Source organism: Ylistrum balloti, unplaced genomic scaffold (genome assembly GCF_031769215.1).
Source record: "Ylistrum balloti isolate Yb309-2 unplaced genomic scaffold, AGI_CSIRO_Ybal_v1 Utg370392, whole genome shotgun sequence".
Lineage (NCBI taxonomy): Eukaryota > Metazoa > Mollusca > Bivalvia > Pectinida > Pectinidae > Ylistrum > Ylistrum balloti.
In genome coordinates, this window is record NW_026782271.1 from 556,523 (window position 1) to 581,138 (window position 24,616).

The following is a 24,616-nucleotide window of genomic DNA, read 5'->3' on the forward strand; positions in this document are numbered from 1 at the left end:
TTATCCTTGTAATCCTTTTCAGATTTAAACCATTTAGAAATGAAACATAGCAATATGTTAGAGAACCACGTTAAAAGGGGAAACACCGTGTCATTGATAAATAAATATCAGCTAAAATTATGGTAGTTCAAAATAAGTTATGAGGTTACTATTTTTCGTGACAATTTACTGGTAACATATATCAACCAATGAAAACTACCATTTTGTGATGTATCTTCGGACGTAATCAACAGATGGAAGCCAGGCTTTACTATATATTGATCCGAATGGAACTCCACACAAGTCTCAGCTGTATTCGAAACGATGTTGTTTGGCACAGTAGTGCCACAGTAACGCTTGATGTCTTCGCCATTTCCACACGTTCCATTGTATATCAAAATATAGTCCCAACTACATGATTTATGGTATTCGAGGTTGAATTCCGAAAATGTTAATTTCAGTTTTGCCTGAAATAATAAAAAAATGTCAGGGAGGTAATTTCATGTGAAGTGATTACCATAATGATTTGAGGAAAATATAAGTACTCATTATCATCAAACAAACGTAAAATAATCTATTTGTTTATAGATTTTATACAAAATGATAGATACGTGTGTATATTAGAACATTAATGTATACAGGAATATGAATATTCGTAAAAACGCTGAAGAAATATATGAAAAATAGCAGTTTTATATTACTGAAAATAGTTTATGGTAAAAACATCTTCAGTCATGCCAAAGGACTCATGAATGCATCGGTAAAACAATGGTTTGCGATGTATTCTTAAAGGTCAATTTTGCGTTTGGCTTATTCATTCAACAGTTCCGGTAATACAGATGTCCAATATTGCTAGTATACCCTACAAAGTCGATTGTGAGATGTTAAATCATAAACGTCATATCTGCCATATAAATATGGCATACAGGAATAACTATAATATAGTATATATAACATATAAGACTTCAAATATTTGTAAACTCTTAATTATCATAATTCTTAAATATATCTGAAGATAAAAGACACATTGTAAGGCATATTTTGCTCACTACATATATAGATGATGTCTTGCCCTAGTACTATTACTGGAATCAAATGAAACCTGATATTAACACTACACAATAACGTTATACCTGACGAAATATGTTATGTATTTTAATTAATTGATATTAAAATAACTTGAAGGAGTTTTCGCGATATTATAGTAAAAAAGGAATTATAACCATTTGTATCATGTGTTACTGCCGTTGAAACTTCATACTCCCAATAAATTTCTCTGTTTCGTCTTAAATCTTTTTGCTTTTAAATATCTTAACTTTTGGGGCTGTCGTCACACATATTTTAAGGAATCGAATTTAAGAAAATAATAAATACAAATCTCCTGTATGAAGAAGACATCTTTGCTAATATCCATCTACTTTGGAAATGTTAACTTACTATTTAAAACAGGAATTAGAAATTAGTATCTCCCGTTATTTTCCCCTATGCCCGTAATTCCACTATTCATGCAAATGTCATCTTTCATCATCATATAAAGTGTTTTGTGATAGTAAATAATTATGATAGAGTGAGCTATTAATCAAAGTATATGATTTAAGGAAGAATTTCCTATGCGCTAAGATTTGACTGACAACAACAAATTTTTAATAAGCAGAGCATGAAAACTCAAGTAAGTTTCATCGTACTTAAAAATTTACCTGTGTCAGCGATCTGTGACTATGCAGGTTTGATTTTCATCACTTATTGACCTTTCACGTATACATGATAAACAGATTTGATGCAACTCCTTATTGACATTATGATAATATATACCCAAGTAAAATGATAAACAAAATCTCAAGTAAGTTTTCAGTTGATATACGGATTATGAGACTGATCACTTTTTTTTTATCTTTAATCGCCAGAGGCTCGATAGAATACAAAAATGTAAGACTGATTTCATAAATCACACACGAAATGGAAAGATCATTTATATTCTATTAACTTATAAATTATACTAATAAGTTTAATTCTTTCCTTACTAGATTTGTTGACAAACTATGGTTCTATTGAGATTGTAATGGGAGAGCGCAGATGCTTCACACATGGCAGACGAAAACCCATCACACCTTTTTTCATGTGAAATTACGTACTTTGGGTTATGTTATGTTATGGGTTTTGCTCCATCGCATAATTTGATGTTATATTTAAAATGTTTTATTGTCGCCCAATTCTATCTCCAGATCTGCTTTACCTATTATGATCACATACGTCAGTAATCACCATATCTAATGTTCGCTTAAAGGTACATAGATAGATTTCGAATATTATTTGTGTCTTACAAACACGTTTTCAACATGATTTATACGTTGTCATTACATAACAACATCTCGTTTTGGTTTAATATGATCATGTTTATAGGCATATGATATGCGATTTTTTAACAGTTCTTTTCAATTGCCTGTGACTGTATTTTTATGACTGAAATAACGCCCACATAATTTACGTAAGCATTGCAATTGTGCGATTTCTATTTTTGGTTAAGATAGGAGAACACCACTTTCCGTAAAATGACACATTTTCTTTCGTCCAATGTGGATAGCTGGAATAACTGATTAAAAAACCTGTTTCAGGTTTATATCGTCTGAAGTTATGTTCCTGACACCAACCTCATACATTGTGCAAATTTACTTTCAATATTATAATTTAGCCATTATATCCCCCACGTTATAACAACATGACAATGTATTTACTCACGAGTACAAGCAATTAAATTATCCTAAAAGAAGAGTCCTTCTGCTTAGATGTCATTTTATACGATTAACAGTTTACATACGTGTGAGGTTGTGGTTATGTTCCATCTGCAGTCGAGGTTCAGTGGGTAGCTCCCCTCTTTATATCCTGGGGACTGAATAGAGACCTTGCTGCCTTTCTCTACGAAAATCTGATATTCCCAGCAAAGAACACGGGAAACTGACAGCAGGACAATCACACCTTAAACAAAAACACATTTATTGTATTTTTATAATCTAATGACAAACATTAGTTATTTGGGACGCAGTGTACACTAATCGCCTGTCAACAGGGTGACCGTTGTTCTTAAATAACGTTAAACAATCGGTGAAACATATCGTTGAATATATACTTCATGAAGAGACACAACTAAATTTGATATGTAACCTTTGAACCTGGCGCAGTTTTTTGTTATCTGATCTGTTTTTCAAAAATGTAATGACCAGTTATAGAATTGCGCAGACAACTATGCTTGATTTTAATATAACTTCCTTGTAGGTACCCAACCTGGTGGAAGAATAGATTTCACTTTTGAAATAGAAAGCCGTTTTTTATCTAGATTTAACATGCGTGTATCACTTAAAATCTTCAGATGACGCGGTTGTTAAATTAGTGGTTTTTAAGAAATATTTACCAAGCACCTATTCTTTCTTAGCACATCAATAGCAATTTTTGAGATCAAATGATAAAGCAAAACATTGTGTTTTTCTGTTACTACTAGGATATTTTGTTACTTGAAAAAAAAAACAATCGTATATGACATCATTTATAATGGACAGCAATAATTCTTACTTTCGTTTTCCAATTTAACAACATAATTGTTTTTAATGGTTTTTTTTTCTGTAAGATTCTGACGCATGAGTAGAAGTAATTAATTATATACGAATATGTCTTCATTTACTTTGTGTATCGACACTGTTCTCTTGACAGCCTTGATATGTGACATAAGTTATCATTACACCAGACATGCTACGTGAACTACAATAGGCGTTAACGTTACAACATTGGCTTAAACAAGAACGGAACTGTACATGCTACCGCATTTCACATAACACTCACGTTCGTGGGTTTCAGATTGAATTTAGTTATAAAACATTCTCAAAAGTGTCTTATTTAGACATAGCAGAGTGCCATATCATTCCACAGCGAAAGAAGTTTCTTTAGAAAGATGAAAAAGAAAAAATAAAGAGAGAGAGAGAGAAAAAAAGATTTAGATGTGTCCCCAAATATTTAAGCCATCATACTTTATGATGCGTTCATAAGATCGAATCAAAATGCCCGGATTATTGCTGGTCCAGTTTTCTCATGTTTACGTAAGTTCGTTGTTTATTTTTTCTAGAAATGTAATTAAATGCTAACAACTGGACAAAGAATTTATTCATTGAGACAATATAAAATCATAATTTGACATTTTGACGAGCTAGATAGCTTGTAGACCTTATTTCAATAACTATATATACTTTTCCGTTTTTTAAATTTTTAGCTCACAAATTAGCATAAATGCTGGTATTGCAAATTTTTAAATATTATTTTATCATTTTTTTTATTTTGAATAAGTTATCAGTATCCCTATTCTGATATGAAGAACGAGTTTTGAGGTGTAACCTAACTCAGCCATCTAAAACAGATTTTAAGGATTTTTTTTATGAGGGATATACTCTCATGCTTTAAACAATGCTTTTAGTATATGATAAGTTTGAGAAGAATACCTTTTATATGTATACATACATGTACTTATACAAAGTGCAAGTTTTATGTTATTCTATTTTATTTCTATTTTGCTCTTAAGGTGCTGTACGTGTAAATTTTAAGTTATGCTTCAGTGACGTTGCAACGTCCTCCACCTTTTCGTAACCCTCCGGTAAACAACCGATGGAAATAGTGTCAATCTTGGATGTAAAATGTCTCCGTTCATAGAAACACGGCTAAGTCGAACCATCAGATAAGTGGAATATTTCATTTGGTTCCGTCGACTTCGTCTTATCCGTGTTTTACTGTACTTCTTTTATATATATCAAAATATACTTTTTACTCAAGATTATTAGGAGTCCTTTGATCTTTACAAATGATAAAAGAATTTTCAATGTTTTTTAATGCTTATTATAAATCTTTCCTGACCCATATCATGCATAATTGGAAAATATTTTAGTTTTCGATGATTTTTCCTGTCATTCTCTCCCTTTTTTTTTTACATATATATGAGGTATAGTGTGCATGACTGTGTAGTTACGTGGCATTTGATTGTTCTCATCATATTTGAATTCTTAAGATTTTTTGAGTGAGAGAGACAGAGTGAAATGCACTTTTAAACAGGAATATTATCTGTGTTTCCTCACAAAGCATTCAAAATCCATCAAAAACTGGCATGCCTTTACGGGTCACTTAAAAAGCACACAACCAAATTAAAATAAAGTGTTCCTGAACGTTGCAATGTACATGATAAGTTGAATATCCTAAAATCATACTAACATGTCAATTCGTTGTCACATTTCCTATTTATGAGCATGCAAAGCTGCCCATTATTCAAACCACCCGTACAAACTCTCAATACCTGAACAGGTTCTAGACGTATTTGACATAACTTCATCATAACACCGACATAATTATTCATGGTAACGCCGGCATAATTGTACATGGTAACACCGACATGACTTGAAACCGAGATAGATGGTGACTCCATGATAACACCGATATAATTATTCATGACAACACCGACATAGTTTTTAACAATAACACCGACATAATTTGTCATGACAAGAACGACATAAACCTGAGATGGTGATGACTTCATGATTACACCGACATATATTTTCATGATAACACTGATACGATTTTGCACGATAACATCGACATGCTTTGAAACCAAGATAAACATAACTTTATCATATCACCGATATTTTTTTTCACGATAACACCGACATGATTTGAAACCAACATAGAGGTAGATTCATTATAGCAACGACATAATTATTCATGATAACACCGACATGATTTGAAACCAACATAAAGGTAAGTTCATTATAATAATGACGGTATTTTTCACGATAACACCAACATGAATTGTTTTTGTAATGTTCAGGGATCTTAAAAACGCAACATGGCACATCATGTGTACAAGAAATTAAAGACATAAGACTGAAATACACGTTTCAATCTCTATGGAAAGTGCATGTCTGCAATAATATGTTTTCACCCTTGATATTTAAATTTTGCAGTACACATTTTATAGTATCCTGTATCATGTTTTCAGTAATTTCAGCGTTATTTGGTAGAAAAGACACCCATTGAATACCATCTGATCTAAATGTATCTTTGCTTAGGCTGAATGTTTCATGGAATAGATTTGTTATACCGATGTTTCTATATGATAATGTGTATCCCGTGACCTGCATTACAAGTGAGATATCTTTATACCTTAAGGATTTTTAACTGCATATTTGTTTTCTTTTAATCAATACTTTCTTTACATATCATGACATGATTACCTTAAAATATTGAATGACGATATATTTCTATTTTGCTCCAGCCTACAGTGGGTTCATGTAAATAACCGCCATGGTCGGATGAACGTAATAGTTAGCAGTGTGTAGACAAGCATGCTATGTATTACTGAAGTAGAAAATTTTAATTTCAAGCATTTCTTCTTTCTTTCAATGCTGCTTATAATAATTATGATAATGAAAGAAGAAACAAGAAATGATAAAAATGATAAATGTCTTTCATGTTGATAAGCTGTAGCATCCCTAACGATACTCAATGAATAGCTTATATTTTAGACATACATAACAATCTTACAACTATGCAAGTGTACATCCTTTCTGAAACCATAACCTTGTATTATATACAAGCTCAATACTGAATGGAATCAATGCTACATAAAATGTTTTAAAACAATGTGAATGCTACATATGTGATAAGAAATCCAATATAAAATTAGTGCTGCGAAGAAAATGATTTTAATTGTTGCTTACGGATATATGTTATATTTAAATGGAGGCAGGTGTAAAATGTAAACATATATATACTAAGCAATGTAAGAAATTACTGAGTGTGCGACAAAGATCCACTAAACCGCCAATGTCATTTTTTCTTTTGTATTGTCAAGCTTTTGTAGAGAACACGCTAATGCATTCTAGTTATGTTTTGTCACATGATTCTTTAATAATGGCGTATGTGTTTAATTCCCATGACATCTCGCATTATCAGGGCTTATCAAGACTCGTATGGTGTCAAAGTTATATATACAGAGTAACAATTGTGGTCATTCATAAGAATCCTCATTATACATAATGTATCATATATGCTTTAGTAAAAAATTACAAGGCTGATTTGCAACGTAGCAACATCGTGTTTCCATGTAAGTTTTTGACATAAATAATTAGTATACTAAATCAATCAACCAAAAATGTGTAGAACGAACAGGATTTGTATCGCTGGAAACAAAACAGAACAAAAATAAGTTAAGCAGTATGACGTAGGACAAAACCATGGTACTGAGAACTGCTCCTTCGTTGGAGTGCCAGTAATGTAATGGATAATGGCTACTCTATTTGGAACTAAAATAGTTAGAGTAGATCAATTAAGATAGATCAATCCCTACGATGAATAGATTGAAACCAACATATACAGCATCACAAGATCAGCTCTGTTTTCATATGAAATCAATAGCGAGACAACAGAGGAAAAGTATTCGATACTACAGTTATGATGTATAGGTTATATTTTCCTGTTAACCCGAAGCAAAAAACCCCTAAAAAAACAAAAAGACGCCAAATCGAGATAAAAAGACGCCAACGTGTAAAGTTAATGTGTTGTTGTTTTTTTTTTTTTTTTCGCTTTTGTGGATTTTCGTCTTTACATCATTTCGACGAAATATCAGATAGTAGCCATCATAAAAAACAAAACTGCTCTTCATTAATCATTCATGCTTTACACGATGTTATCAGGATCATGGTATGACAATATTTATGTAGTTGTTAAATAGAAATAGGTTCACTAGCCTCATGTAAATATACTCTTCAGCGACCATTTGCCATTTGATTTTTAAATGTGTTCACTGGACCGAGCTTTAATGCCTATGACCCATTTTCGTGTAATGGTCTATCGAAACAAAAGCGTACCAGTAGTGTGGTTATTTATGTTTATCGTGAACTGAAGCGTAAAAACATGTACAATTGATCTATATGTCAAACCCCAAACTAATTGAAATAAATAATGGATGATGACCTATTTTAAGAAGCATTTTTGTTTCAATTTTTTAATGGAATGCAGTATTTATTTATTTTTTTCGTTTTCTTAGCAACACAAATTTCAAATTTTCAACTTCCAAAACATAAGAAAAAGAATATTAATCATATACAAAGTCCTATGATTATGAATTTGATTCATCGTTTCATGTTTTTAAGATGACAAATCGTTCTCGTTCTGTGTTCCGCAAAGTTGTCATATATATATATCAAGTGAACGATATATGAAAGCATTATGAAAGATTAAGATAACAAATGAACAGAACAGAAACAAATTAGTTTTTTATGTAAATGTCGTAACAGGTCAGTTGGAAAATACAATTTTGTCAACTTGAATGTTTCCCTCGTGGAAAACATATAATAACTGGCAGGTGCTTTCAGGTATAAAAGACGTTTCTTACAAAAAAAAAAAAAAACCTTTTGTATTAGAAATGTGATACTGTCTTCTCTTTTTGAAAGTGTTTCGCCTGCTGTTCAACCGAAGCTCTAAATCTTTTAAAACCTTTTTAATTGAAATGAAACAAAACATAATACAGAACGGATTTCCAACTTATTGCACACCTTAAGGAAAGCGTTTTTGTATTCATATAATGAGGAAAATGACAGCCGATAGACATATGTTCGAAGATTAGCTAAAACTAAACAATAATCTTAATATTTCTATATGTTTAATGTAATGTTTGAAGTCTATGAGTTGTGTATAATTACGTAAAACGTGTAATTGAGTAGAAATCAATCGGTGACGCCACCCAATGGAACTGTAATAGTCTGCTTTATGATCCTTGAAATTCACCTTGAACCATTTAAAGTCCTATCGGTGCATCAAACAAGTTATCTTCTTTAATCTGTGTAAGCACGTTAACAACCTTTGATATGAAAGAAGATATATCTCAAAGCAACACAATCTCTGTCCCAGAAATATATACCACTTAAACCAGCATTCAAAGGGACTGGGATAGTCAGATTTAATGCAATTTACCAATGAATGATGAATGGTGATTTTATGACGTGGTGGTAGATTGACTTTCACATTCTGCTTTACCTCACGCTATCATAACATTGCAACAACATTGCAAGTTGTCCTTCATTTCTGTGCGATATGAAGATAAAATAAAAGCAAGTTACAATGCATATTGGTTTCGACGTTATCCAGTTCTAACTTCGTTGACGTATAACTTTTTTATGCTTGAATTATTTGTGGGTATCCGTCCATGTACAGGCTTGTCTTTACGTAATTTTACTGATTTTCAGTTTGAATTACATGTCTATTGACATCTTCCTTTTGTATAGTAAGAAGTGGGTTTTATAATACACAATGACTGTACTTTATACCATGAACACAAAGATGTTCAAACATTACATAAGCCGCTGGTTTTTTTCATGTCGACAAATAAATTCAACTTTTGAATCATGGATCAATGTGACTCAAATATTTGCAAAAATAGAAATGAAGATATGTACACACCTTACAAAATGAATGATATTATACATTAAAAGATCACAGCATTACATGCTTAAGGAGGTAATCGTCACTGCAGACGACAATTACTTCTTCTTTGTGGTGGGCAACAAATTGCATCTACAACAACTCGAATTTAAAATTAATTGTTTTTTTTATTTGTATTCGTTTTGATATTGTTTACTTTCATAACCAATTTAATTGCAATGTTGTTTCATTCGGATTTTCGATGTTATACCAATTTGGAAATGCTTAAGAATAATCTCCCAGAACATGAGAGTTTAATGGTGTTAATTGTAATGAAAATTACTGACACAATACCTGTTCTTACAAAAGTATTCTCAATAAAATATTAGTGTGTAAAATGAAACTTTTCTGTCATGCAGAATCATGTGGGACATTATTTAATGTAATGATAATGGGACGTGTATTCAAAGCATTCACGTTTAATTAATAACGTAGGCTCATAAACTTCAACCAATGGGCTGCAGGTCAGTTGTTGGTCAGTCTCTGGTCTACCTTTACATACGGTAATGCTACACTATTTACTCTCCTACTGAATGTGCTGCTAATGTAAACCCCAATTTTTTAAATGTGTACCTGTCAAATATCACGTGTATTTGCCCCTCCATTGGGAGACAAAAAAATTAATACATGAAATTTCCTTTACAAATTTAAACATACAAACTATCTTTTCATTGTCCTTTTTCATTTCAGTTTGTTTTGGAATAATAGGGATTACTTTAAAACCTGTATTTCAACTTGTCATTAAATTAACAACTCTCCATGGCAGTTAGACATTCAGTTGCAAGGTAATCGTTGCTTTTTTCTTTCATTCATGACATTTGAATTGTCCTAAGTAACGGAAATTAAACATTAAACCTAAACAACGGAAGTAAAACCTAAGTAACGGAAATGAAACATTGAACCTAAACAACGGAAGTAAAACCTAAGTAACGGAAATGAAACATTAAACTTAACTAACGGAAGTAAGACCTAAGTAACGGAAATGAAACATTAAACCTAACTAACGGAAGTAAAGCCTAAGTAACGGAAATGAAACATTAAACTTAACTAACGGAAGTAAAACCTAAGTAACGGAAATGAAACATTAAACCTAACTAACGGAAGTAAAATCTAAGTTACGGAAGTACATCCTTAAACCTAAACAACGGAAGTAAAATCTAAGTAACGGAAGTACAACCTTAAACCTAAACAACGGAAGTAAAACCTTGGTTACGGAAGTAAAATCTAAAAAATATGAAACGAAAGTAAAACCTTATTCTGATATCTTTCTCCATGATAAACTTTTTAACGGAATCAAGATCGGTTCATCAGACAAAATCAATTTTATTGTCCGATTAGGTGTCTAGAATTTGATTTAGCTCGTAGATACTATTCTATCAGTGCATTGACACTCTTTACATATTTTTGTTTTAATCCTATGTTTTATATTTACACGGATGTTAGAAAATGTGAAATTGATAAATTAGTCACGGATGGGTTTTATTTCACCTTGTTAAAGACATGCTAAAAAAGAAAATTCCAAGACACATTTTCACCAATCTGTTTTAAACTGTTTAAAATGTTAACTCATGTAACATCCTCTATTTAGCGTATCTACATATCATTGTGATGTAACTACCTGTAAACATCACATAAATTGTACATGTCATAACGCAAAGTTGTTGTACTATTTTCAGTATCTACTAATATATGTTTCTGAGAGGTAGTAGTGTATCATGGGCTTTGTACTTACCTGTTACACCGAAACTTTTCAAAAGCATGATTCCCATGTCTAACTAATCGGCTACTCAGCCTGGGGAAAACGTCCTTCATCACAAAATAATCCTTGTTTTCACTTCATATGCGATCCTCCTGTCGGTATCTCCAGCATCTGGAAATAATTGACAACTTTTTAATGCGACACACTTGAAATAGGAACTTTCATAAAATAGCATATAGAACGTAATTATTGAAAATGCTGATAATTCTTTAAGTATCTAATGAATGTAAGTACCTGTTGATTTGCTCATAAATGACACGTGGAACCTGTATACAAGTGGACGTTGTCTTAACCAATAACGCGATGCAATAAAATATGCATTTAACGATTGAAATTTTCGAGCATTTTATCGCCTACAAACAATTTCGTCTACGTGTTGTACCTGGTCACTCAAATATTTCCACGTATAAATATTTATTTCCAATAGTTAGAAATGTACAATGGATACTATTTATGTCGCTCACGGTAAAATACAATTAGTCCTTGCTAAAGCATTGTCACCTGGTGTTTACACTTATCCCTGTGGTCATTTGAAATCTCCATTCACAACTGGACAAAAAGTATACAACAATCGCGTATTAGGCATGGTTCGCTTAAAAAGCACAATCAGCATTCTACTTAAAGATAGATAAGAAAAACCTTTCCACTCTGATATACTAAATTATGTGATAACTATCTCCTTTTAGAAATAAATCCTTTGATAAAAAAATAGGGTTACATAAAAATGCAGTATATATATATATATATGTTAAAGACATTTATATGCTTGCTATTTCGTCATAATGAAATTATAAAAAAAGCATATTTGTTCCTAAAACAATAGCAATTTCAAAACTTACTTCCAAATGCGTATGTTTTTACCTGTTAGCCAATGCCTACGACTGGTGAAGATGCGTCGTTCACTCTATCTAGTTCGGCACATTTTATGTCCAAACATTAAGTTGGGCAGGCGGCCCTATATCGTCTACTACACCTGTCACTTGAATGGGGATCTTGTCAAAATGAAATTTTCTGTTGAACCAAATATATATGTATTTCTACATGCTTCAGATGTGACCTACTAAGTAAGTAATAATATCGAGCCCTACCTCTTTATGGGACGTAACACCTCAGTGAGTGTGTCAGAACAGCGCATTAATATTCACAGAGCGTAACAGACCCGTCATTTACCCATAATTTTACCTGTGCAAGCCCCAAACAAAACTATTGTATCACAGGCCAATGTCTACAATGGGTAGTGAGCAAAACAAGTTTAATTCCTTCATAGCAATGCTTTTGAAACGTACACGGATGTTTGCCGGCTCGTGGCGAATTATGCATTTTTGCATTAATGGCACAGCATTTTCAATAGATCCAGGTTTTTGAGAGATTGTCAGGTGAACAATTGTCGTGACGTTATTACAATTATATTATAAATAGTTACATAATGGGTTTATATAGTGATTTGCTAGTATTTTGTTCGAATTCGGCTTAGGTCAATGATAGACGTTATCCAGCTTAAGACCATGGGGTTACCAGTGAATCTAGATTTTACAGAGATAAGACAGCTATCGTCGAGCTTTAATTGATCACAAACGTGCGCTCAAAATAACAAAATCTATTTATTGATATCATGTTATTTAATTTAAGACAGATGTTGAATGAGGCATACTTTATAAATAAACGCAGTAGAAAGTACTAGTAACACAATGCCAAAACAATTGAATATGTATTTATCAAGCACAACTAGTGTATATCCCTAAAAGTAGTTGTATGGAATATATCTAAGAACTGAAAGTATTTTTGAACAGGAACGTTAGCATATTTTCATATATATTGTATATCGTTAAATTTCTAATTTGGATATACTGGTTATTGAAGTAATTTTTAAAAAAACCGTGTCAATATGTTTTAATACGTGACCGGGATACAGGATGGTGTTCAACACATATACTGACACAAGTATTCATAACATGCCAGCAGACAGCAATATAATAACTAAATAATCAACTGATCAACAGTCTATGAAATTTAAATTTGCACAGTATGGGGCTACGAATCTCTGTTTCTAAAGAATCCGCTGGTCACATTCCAGGTGTGAGTAATCTTAGTCCAGGTACTACTCACATCGAAATTATATTGTATGTGATATAAAAGCTTAATACGAACAAACTATCTACATTACCATCTCATACAAATGTTAATACGTCACCAACGTGACATTTAACCCATACAGGTGTAATTGATGCATCAGTATCTTATATACTTATACTCAGTGAAATTTTCTATAGAATATCAAAACATTCCACTTCACCCAAATGTCCTGCATATATTCTAAACTCAATGACACACCTCTCTTGGCTACCAGCAAAAAACCCAAATGCCCTGCATGACACATATTCTACCAGCAAAAAACCCAAACTCAATGACACACTCTCTCAAATGGCTGACACACCAGCAAAAAACCCAAATGCCCTGCATATATTCTAAACTCAAGGACACACCTCTCTTGGCTACCAGCAAAAAAACCCAAATGCCCTGCATATATTCTAAACTCAATGACACACCTCTCTTGGCTACCAGCAAAAAACCCAAATGCCCTGCATATATTCTAAACTCAATGACACACCTCTCTTGGCTACCAGCAAAAAACACAAATGTCCTGCATACATTCTAATTCCACTGACATCATCCTATGTATTACACGCAATATAAAACTGCATGCTTTGCTATCCGTCTATATCACTATGACTTTTACCTTGTATAGTATCCATATCAAATAGACCCACCACTTCTCAGTATCTGTTTACTATACCAACGTAGTTACATTTATGTTTTCTTCACATACTATACCCAATGACCTAGCCTTAATATTTTCCTTTGACTTCATGACTAACGCTCTACAACTACAAAACCGTTTTGCTCTAGATTTAACGTGAACCTTTCATTACTACATATGACCTACTTCAATCTTCAAAGACAATATTAGCCACACCAATGGAAAAGGTACGTGTTTGATGGCTGAACCTTTTCATGAATCAGTGAGCATGAACAAAACGCTTTTACTAAGAACTACAATTTTATTCTTGATTAAAAGACACCGACCTCACACTATGTGGTGTAATCCAGGTCATACAGATATTATTTAAACATCAAATACATAGAAGTGCAGTCATATCGCAATATCAACATACAAAGATAAAATCGGAACAAAGACCAAATGAGCAGGAAACCGAAGATATATAAAAACCGAAATGTAAATAAAACCAATGATAAACCAAATTAATTTTGTCAGTTGATATTTCTTAACATGTCTAAACGATCATGACGTCTGCATTTAACCTCATGATATGACAGAAGTAGATAACCATGTAAAACATTGTACAAGCATTCTACAGAATAATACATCTGTTTTATACTATTCACTAAAGATTGATAGAGAGTTGACAACTTGTCATACTGTAGGGAAATGTCAGAAGTATTGGTAGCGAGATGATCAGTTGTCATACTGTAGGTAAATGTCATAGTTATTGGTAGTGAGGTGATCAGTTGTCATACTGTAGGTAAATGTCATAGTTATTGGTAGTGAGATGATCAGTTGTCATACTGTAGGTAAATATATATATTGGTAGTGAGATGATCAGTTGTCATACTGTAGGTAAATGTCATAGTTATTGGTAGTGAGATGATCAGTTGTCATACTGTAGGGAAATGTCAGAAGTATTGGTAGTGAGGTGACAACTTGTCATACTGTAGGTAAATGTCAGAGGTATTTTTAGTGAGGTGACACTTGCCATACTGTGGGTAAATGTCATATATATTGGTAGTGAGGTGACAACTTGTCATACTGTAGGTAAATGCCATATATATTGGAAGAGAGTTGACAACTTATGGCAAGTTGTCACCTCACTACCAATATCTGACATTTACCTACAGTATGGCAACTGGTCACCTCACACAAACAAGTAACAAAGTATATATGTTCGAGAGGTCCTAGCTCACCCAACCAGTTTAAGTAGGTTCTGAAAATATTTGTAGTTTACTTAATTGATTAACATGGTGTATGTAGGTATTTCAGTATGTATACCTGTGAGCTGGATTATTTGTCTACCGAAGGTCCAACTCTAGGTGATAAATATTTGGATTGAATGCCATGTTAGTAACTTATAATGTCTTCCTTCAATACTTCTTTATGTTGGCTACAAACACAGTACCGTAAGGATAGGATTAGAATATTGAGCGAAAAGCAATTACTCGCACTGACCCTCGTTCAACCGAGTCAGCACTGTATTGCTATTTACCCCCATTTTCTTGAAAATGTATTGAAACATGCTGATGTATGTATTCCTTAATATGATCTTGCTCCTTTGTATAAAAATAGTAGCTTCACCAGGTTACACGACGTGACAAAATCTATCTTAACTTGAGATAAACAGAAGGTTATGCTGTTGTCTGTAAAGCATGTGGCAAAGCAAATAGTATCACCCGTACTTAATCTCCCTGAAGTACCAAAACAATAACGGCAAAAGTTGGTGATATGAAACGAACAGGAGTGTCAAACGGCGTTCACACCTGTAACTGGAGATTATCACCTTGCTGTCCAAATAGACTCGGTTGAACGAGGGTCAGTGCGAGTAATTGCTTTTCGCTCAATATTCTAATCCTATCCTTACGGTACTGTGTTTGTAGCCAACATAAAGAAGTATTGAAGGAAGACATTATAAGTTACTAACATGGCATTCAATCCAAATATTTATCACCTAGAGTTGGACCTTCGGTAGACAAATAATCCAGCTCACAGGTATACATACTGAAATACCTACATACACCATGTTAATCAATTAAGTAAACTACAAATATTTTCAGAACCTACTTAAACTGGTTGGGTGAGCTAGGACCTCTCGAACATATATACTTTGTTACTTGTTTGTGTTTATATGAGGAACAGATAGAAATATACACTTGATTGGTGTCCTATGATGTCTATATCATAAATAACTAGAAATGCACGTATTCTTTATTTGTTACTCTAAATACTAGTTTTATTTCACGAGAGGATTTTTTTTTTCATTTTAGCTATAAAAAATTGTTTACGTCGCCTTATATTGTTTCATGATCTAAAGAGATATATAACACCCCGCACACATGAAGTAAATAAATCGATCCCTCTCAAGAAACTTTCTTACCAGCAATCTTTCCTGTAGCGTGCTGCGCATGCGCCAGCCTGAGTCGATTTTTCACCTGAACTGTTACTATAGATTATATAGAGAGAAAATCTTTAAACTTGAATAAAGCATTTTTTCGTTCAAATGACAGTATTTTTCCCGTATACATTTGGATGATAATTTTATAAGCTTTAATATGATATTTGAAAATTGAAAATAAGTTGTGAGGAATCGGTCCCTTTTTTGAGTTAAAGTTCAGAAGTTTATTTACTATGAATAAAGAAGGATTTCCACTAGGAATTCGCTACATCACCGAATTCAAAGTTAGATAAAAAATATTTCCCAAACTTTGTGAATATTTTTCCCGTATAGGTTAGTTTCTAAATTTATCCAGGATTCCGACACTATATTTTTATTTAAAATAAGTGTTTAGGAATCGGTGCCTTTTTTAAGATATATGTACATAGGTGTAGATTCAGAAGCCTCATTTTACGCTGGTGTGACGTCATGGGACCAGTGTGATCGGGTCTCTGTACACTGTGTTGACTTAAATATCTGTACATACTCAAGTGTAAATATGGCGTAATTTCAATGATTTATATTTGATAATTAGAATTTTATACTAGTTAATTTGTTTAGTTTGTTTTACTTCAGCACTTTGACAGTGTATATCCATTATTAAAAACACTGTTTTAAAAACATACATTAAAATAAATATGTACGCGGAACAGGTCCAAGTTAAAACTAAGATATTAATCACAATTTACCATAATTAATTGATATAATGTGTACATGAAATTTATAGGTATTATTGTATCACTGTAAATGTAATATCAATCAACATGAACTGGGCAAGGAGAAGATTTATATAGACATTGCCTGTTATCTCATACTTTTGTGTAAGAACATCAAACACAATAGAATTTGTTGAACTGAATTGAAAAATAGTAAGCCACGACCGATTCACTGTTTTCCATCGATGATTTAAACCAGATTAGACGTGCATATATCTTTAATTTGCATTACGTTAATTTCTAAACAAGTTAATGATATAAACGATGGAATCATTATAACAGGAGGAAGAAAAAACTCTTCGCAATACTCTTTATAAGTCCTCATCTAAGCATGTTACGTTATCATTAACGACAGGATATAACGGTACCAGTATCTAAAAATTCTACCGCTACAAAGCACATAACCTTACCTTATATAAACAACTATGGGGATAGAAGGCCACCTACCATTTTTTTTAAAAATAATAATAATAATAATTAAAAAAAATAAAAGTTTCGATTCTCTCATGAACAATGTTTCTCCTTAACTTTCTTTTGAAAGTTCATAACTATGATTTTTCTAACTTTTTTTTCTTGTACAATGTAAGTTAATTTTCATACAATATCTGAATATTTAGCATGAATTGAATTGAATGAATTGAATTGAATATCTTTATTTCCTCCAACAAGTGAAGATCAGCAAACAAATTATATAGGGGGAAAATGTTATATAAACATATAGTAATGAATATTTTTGATAAATGTTATGTTTCATATTTACATCAGTTGACCTTTAAGCTTTTATCCTTTTATCGACCATGACTAGTTTCCAGTCTTCTGAACTTACAGTTAGTCCCATAGTTTCTCCTCCAAGTAGAAATTCTGAAAGTCTCTCATCGTCATTTAGAATATTAACGCTCTGATGAACCGGAAGTAAGTTTACCATGAACGTTTGTAGGGCGTCTCTTGCGTCAAAACACACCAGGCAGTCTATTATTAAATGATTCACAATGTCACTGACATCTTTTTACAAGAGTCACACACACAACTGGGAATTGGTAGTGATCCAAGTTTAACTAGAAATCCAAACTATTGAGTCATGTTAGGTTCCTCTAAGCTCAGCGACCAGAGTTTATGTGGCGCGATTGTTATGTTTATAGTTACTGGTCAGGCAGCGGCAGATTAAATTATATGTTGGAGAAATCTTAGTAATTACTTATCCATACCACAGCCAAGCGAGCCGGTAACACGATCCTTACATGTATATTTCGAAAACGATTTAGGTCTGCCCGCCTTATTACACGTTCTTTCCAGTCTCGTTCAGATACATTCAAAATAGCATTTCTCACTGTGTATTTCCACGAGAGTTTGCTTGGAAAACATCCATATTTGATAAAACTGTATAGACATTCTTCCAGACCGTATATGATAAGATATGCAATTTATTTCCTGTTTTGAAGCAATATTAAATTTGTCAAAACATGCACACACGTGAATAACATCATTTAATACAAGTTCACAATCAGAAACTGAATCATACAACTGTCCTTCTGGGACTCGTCAGTGAAACCTAGGAGGCGACATAAGAAAATCCAAAGGAATTGAAAGAAATGGGCAGAGCTAGATGGAGAGGAGCCCTATAATTATATAAATGTTGATCATTTCAGAAAAACGCCAAATCAGAACCATGCCACCATTCCAATCAATTTTAAAGTAGGGATACAGGTTACAATAAACCTTGGTGCCTTCATATCTAACAACCGTGTCTACCATCTGCAAAGCGAAGATATGTACGTTTCTTTGTCGTAAATTGATTTCACATGTATGTGTAACCCGTTCCATACCTCATATCTACATATCTCTGTACAGTCACAAAATCTGACGTCTTTAAATTATCGATATGTTGGCCTGTTACCCCAGTAAACAGTCCGATAAATTGTTGATTTCTGTTAGAAGACTCGTTTCTCAAGATTTACGGTATTATTAGACAATGCATATTAAGCAGCATTTTTATATAAATTGCCTTTATGGAGGTTTCGGGGCCATTGTATTTGTATTTCACATGCCTATGATATTACAGAAGATCCGGCACCCGACTATTTTTTGACAAGACCTCCGACAATCTCACAATGAATAAATTGATCCTACTGCGTAAAATGGTAAAACTACAATCCTTAATGTTGTTTACATAATATCTGTTCCTTTCAATATGTTTTTCATCGTTAATAATAGAGGGATTGGAGGTATTGCCTCATTGTATATGGTATTTTATAAATAGCATTTTCTATGGTTACATGACACTTTCCGTGGGCTTTGTGTAAATAATGATCCCGGTGAACTATGCGAGCACAATCCCATGAGTACCTTACTTATTTTTTTATTACATAACATTGAGGCGAGGTCTCCTTGTAGTATATGGTGGCTACCTCACTGAACAACATTCGGGAGTCCCGTTGCGTGCAATTCAAAGCAATTTAGGTTAAGTGCCCATTTATTTATGACGCCCATTCTAAACAAAAAACATGAACCTCAATATATGTGTAAGTTTTATGCTACCAATATGCATTCATACCATCGATTAAAAAAAATCCGTTCAGTGCCTGCATGCTAAAGATAATTTTCCGTTTTCAGATAGTAACAAGTCTATTTCCCTAACCTTTGGTGTTTTACATGTTGGACTAGATATACAAGAGAGTCAATAACATGATTTCTCAATGTTTAAAAGATCCCGATATCAAAAAGAAATAATCTTGTGTGACATAAAGACATGTTTCGATACATGTTAATATATCTGATGATTTCGTTGTTACTCACCTGGTTTTTACTTTGAGATCTTACATCAATGAACAAAAATTTACATGGCAGGTGTCTTCCATTAAGTAGAAAATGTAGTCATTCTGCAATGGTCTTTCAGTAAATAATATTTGTATTCTTTGCATATCCTGGTGTTATTTATTTTATTTTGAGTGTGAATGACGATTTTGTTGTCACGTCGATATCTTCGCGCTGTTTCAATGAAAGATAGCATGCAATTGGTCAGTCGCATCACTAGTTTCTGCCAATAAAATGCAAATTTTATCGTGACGTCAGTTAAGTTTAAATGTCGAAATGAAAGTAGGAAATGAAATGGAGATTTTGGGGGCATTGTATTTCACAGGCCTATGATATTACGGAAGATCCGGCACACGATTGTTTTTGACAAGACAATGGCAAATTCTATTGTTACGTCACAATAAAAACGACTTCAAGTTTAAATGTCGAAATGAAAGAGGGAAATGGAATGTAGTACCATTACCTAAGCAGGTTTTAAGTTACTATATGTATTTTTCTGGTATAACTGTTTCACAATAATGAAGTCAACCATACACTGACATCACTCGGCCCAAAAGATGCCTTCCTTTAGCTACTAATATACATTTTAACATATAGTTTCAATAATGGGCGTGCCCTAATACTTAAGAAAATAGATTACAAAAGTACGTTTGTGTCATATGAACTTCACATTATCAAATATCAGTGTCCTTGTCAGTCATCTAAGATGTTTCTAAATATATTTACACTCTAAACTGTCAAGTGTTGATGTCATATAACTGTCAATTTATGACTAATTCTTATTTCTACGGAAAGGAAGAAAATGGATGGATATCAGCTGTTGGAAATGAAATGTCTACAAAAAATGATTAATAATTCAGACTTTACCAACATGAAGTATTTAATCAAAATATGCGAATATATAGAAAATGCTACTAGTTTTTATACCAATTAAAAAGTTTGAAAACTGATTTCTTTCTCCGTGTCATTTTTTTTTAATTTTAACTCATTGCCACAAAACCAAAGATGTTGTCTCTTTAAAACTCTTTACTTGTGATTTTTCTAATTTAAAGCATTAAGTGCTATGAAAAAGGTTTCGAGAGTAAAGCAAGATATTTCATGTGTGTTTGGTTTTAAAAATTAATACAGAAAAAAGGGTTGTTTTAATTGTATTCTCCCATTTCTGTCAACAAGATTAATCTCAATCATTTCCCCAATATATGACGAATGAATGATAATGAATGTGTTGACGATAAAAAATTCCTTTACGGAAAGCGCCGAAGGCTCCCGATTTGGGGTCTATTTCTCGCAATTTAGGAAAATGAAATGAAATCCTAATAAAAAAAAATCATTGTAAAATAAGATTAATTTTTAAAACGTCGTCTGGTTCATGAATTTTCTGTAGAGTCCATCCGTTTTGTTTTAAACTCTAAATAAACAGAAAATTCCAACCATCGGGAAAGACAATCCCTTACGGTATTTCGAACTAGTTCGTACTGATATTATCATTTCAAATATTATTGAGGTGTGGCACATTGTTACGCTTGATTAGAAGATGGGCAACGCGTGGTAGAATCAATCTTATTGAACCTGTTGGCTATTGCTATAAACGTTAATTTTCTAATATTCGGGGACAGATTAAGGCCACGAAAAACCTTCAAAAATGCATTATGTAATATCAAAGAAGATACTCAACTTCATGACTTAAGTGAAAAATACATAGTTTTTGCTTCAAGCTTTAAGTAATATTTCGGAAATTTTTTATCAATTGAAAAAATATTTACAATCACTTATTCAAGTCCATCAATGTAAAACAATGTTCGATAATTATCGTCTCACCATCAAGAAAGTACCTCTATCACATATAAAGTCTGAAATAAAAGGTTGAAACATTGTTGGTGGCATACAATTTGATAAGTTTTTCTCCATCTTCTACCATATCAATAGCGACCCTAACTCTTAAAACTAACGCTGCATTCCATATCTACTGTACAGACAATTTACTGCTGAAAGGAGAATTAAGTCAAATACCAGTACGTCAAGCAAGACAATTTTTTAAAAGTCATTCATATCAGTTTTTTTTCGAATTAATATCTATCGATGGTTAAATCTCTATCACAGTCGAGTACATAATAGTTTTCGAAAAGTATCAGCGAATTCTGAATATCACCTAAGCTTATTGGACGTATCGTTTTTTGTTCCTGTAATGCAAAATCCTGTGTAAATAGTCACTAAAGCGTCTATAGTCTATAATCTTCAGTAAAATACATAGAGCAAAGTGTAATTATGCAGTTTTACAGATACACACGAGGCCAAGCCGCCACTGACTGGATAATACACATTAGGAAATGTGATAACCTTCTTAATCTGAAGCTGGTATAATAACAAAGACTGGAAATTTGAGAGTGAAAAACCAAAACAGCACGTAAAAATAGAAATAATGCATTCCTTACTTGAGTTTCTAGACTTGCCACGCAAAAGTTCAACTGATGCCCTGCGTTCCTTTATTTTGTTAACACTTGGAAACACTCTGGTGCTTTTTTTATCTATTCACATTCACATCTTACACAAGCATTTACAAACTGCGCAAAAGGAATGTCGCCCTTTGTATTTATACATCCACTTGATACAGAATGAAACAGATAAGATATTTTCCCGATGTTGAAGACAATTCCTGTGCACATATTGAATATAATTTTAAGGAAACACAATAACCCAGCAGGACATCTCACTTGATCACATCCTAATGAGCCAGAAGAAAAGACAAGAACGCTGAATGAAGGGTCATTTGTATCAAGCTATAGTACAGCGTTAGTATATACCTTGTACCTCATTGTCAACACACACGATTCGGGGTTATAATTATTATCAATATCTATACACGGGTATTTAAGGGCGGACTCTTGGTGTAAATGAGATGTGTGCTTATGAGTGTGAGTGTTTTTGAGGTATGCTGAACTGAAGGCGAAGGACATATGTGACATCCCACCTAATCACATAATATTGATCCAGGCAAGAATATTCCACCTGATCACATATATCGACCCCAGCAGGGCATCTCACGTGATCACATTATATCGGCCCCAGCAAGGCATCTCACGTGATCACATTATATCGGCCCCAGCAAGGCATCTCACGTGATCACATTATATCGGCCCCAGCAGAACATATCACCCGATCACATATATCGGCCCCAGCAGGGCATCTCACGTGATCACATTATATCGGCCCCAGCAAGGCATCTCACGTGATCACATTATATCGGCCCCAGCAAGGCATCTCACGTGATCACATTATATCGGCCCCAGCAAGGCATCTCACGTGATCACATTATATCGGCCCCAGCAGAACATATCACCCGATCAGATATATCGTCCCCAGCAGAACATAGCACCTGATCACATATATCGGCCCCAGCAGAACATAGCACCTGATCACATATATCGGCCCCAGCAGAACATAGCACCTGATCACATATATCGGCCCCAGCAGAACATAGCACCTGATCACATATATCGGCCCCAGCAGAACATAGCACCTGATCACGTTATATCGGCCCCAGCAGAACATATCACCCGATAACATATATCGGCCCCAGCAGAACATATCACCTGATCACATGATGTTGACCTCACCAGAACATATCACCTGATCACATGATGTTGACCTCACCAGGACATTCCGCGTAATCAGATTATTGTTGACAGGGCATCCACGTTGTTCAGATAGCTGAGTGAGCTTTAGCAGGGAGTAGCAATTACTAGATACTTTAGTATAACGTGAAATAATCCCAGATTTAACCGCCTTTTTCATACGATACGAAAAGGAAAGAAATTAACAAAACATCATACAAAGACGAAACATAACACAACGACAGCTCCATTGTACAAAGTATAGGAAGATTTAAACAAATAAACAAAAATAAAATGTACATACAATGGCGGTTTATCTCAGCAGACTAAAGCGCGTGCACACAGGTGAGAAATACACCCCAGCCTAAGTATAAAATATAACACAGTGTCTACACAACAGTATAAGATATAACACGTCTACACACAGATATAAAACATAACACAACGTCTATACACAAGTATAAAATATAACACAGCGTCTACACACAAGTATAAGATATAACACAGCGTCTATACACAAGTATAAAATATAACACAGCGTTTACACACAAGTATAAAATATAACACAGCGTCTACACACAAGTATAAGATATAACACAACGTCTACACACAAGTATAAAATATAACAAAGCGCCTACACACAAGTATAAAATATAACACAACGTCTACACACAAGTATAAAATATAACACAGCGTCTACACACAAGTATAATATAAAACACAGCGTCTACACACAAGTATAAAATATAACATAGCGGTACACACTCGTATAAAATATAGCACAGTGTCTACACACAAGTATAAGATATAACACAAAGACTACACACAAGTATAAAATATAACCCAGCGTCTACACACAAGTATAAAATATAACCCAGCGTCTACACACAAGTATAAAATATAACACAGCGTCTACACACAAGTATAAAATATAACCCAGCGTCTACACACAAGTATAAAATATAACACAGCGTCTACACACAAGTATAAAATATAACCCAGCGTCTATACACA

At 33.4% G+C, this 24,616-nt stretch overlaps 1 protein-coding gene across 1 annotated transcript in view; it reads right to left on the minus strand.

Annotated features, from left to right (window-relative positions):
- The window catches only part of LOC132554332 (mucin-2-like), a 30,916-nt gene extending 19,664 nt beyond the window's left edge, over positions 1 to 11,252 (minus strand). Inside the window, exons 1-3 of the mRNA XM_060218637.1 lie at positions 11,216 to 11,252; positions 2,795 to 2,952; positions 197 to 446 (exon numbers count right to left, since the gene is read on the minus strand). Of these exons, the coding sequence (XP_060074620.1) occupies positions 197 to 446; positions 2,795 to 2,952; positions 11,216 to 11,252 (445 nt within the window). The remainder of the gene's footprint in view (positions 1 to 196; positions 447 to 2,794; positions 2,953 to 11,215) is intronic.
- Positions 11,253 to 24,616: the final 13,364 nt, after the last annotated feature.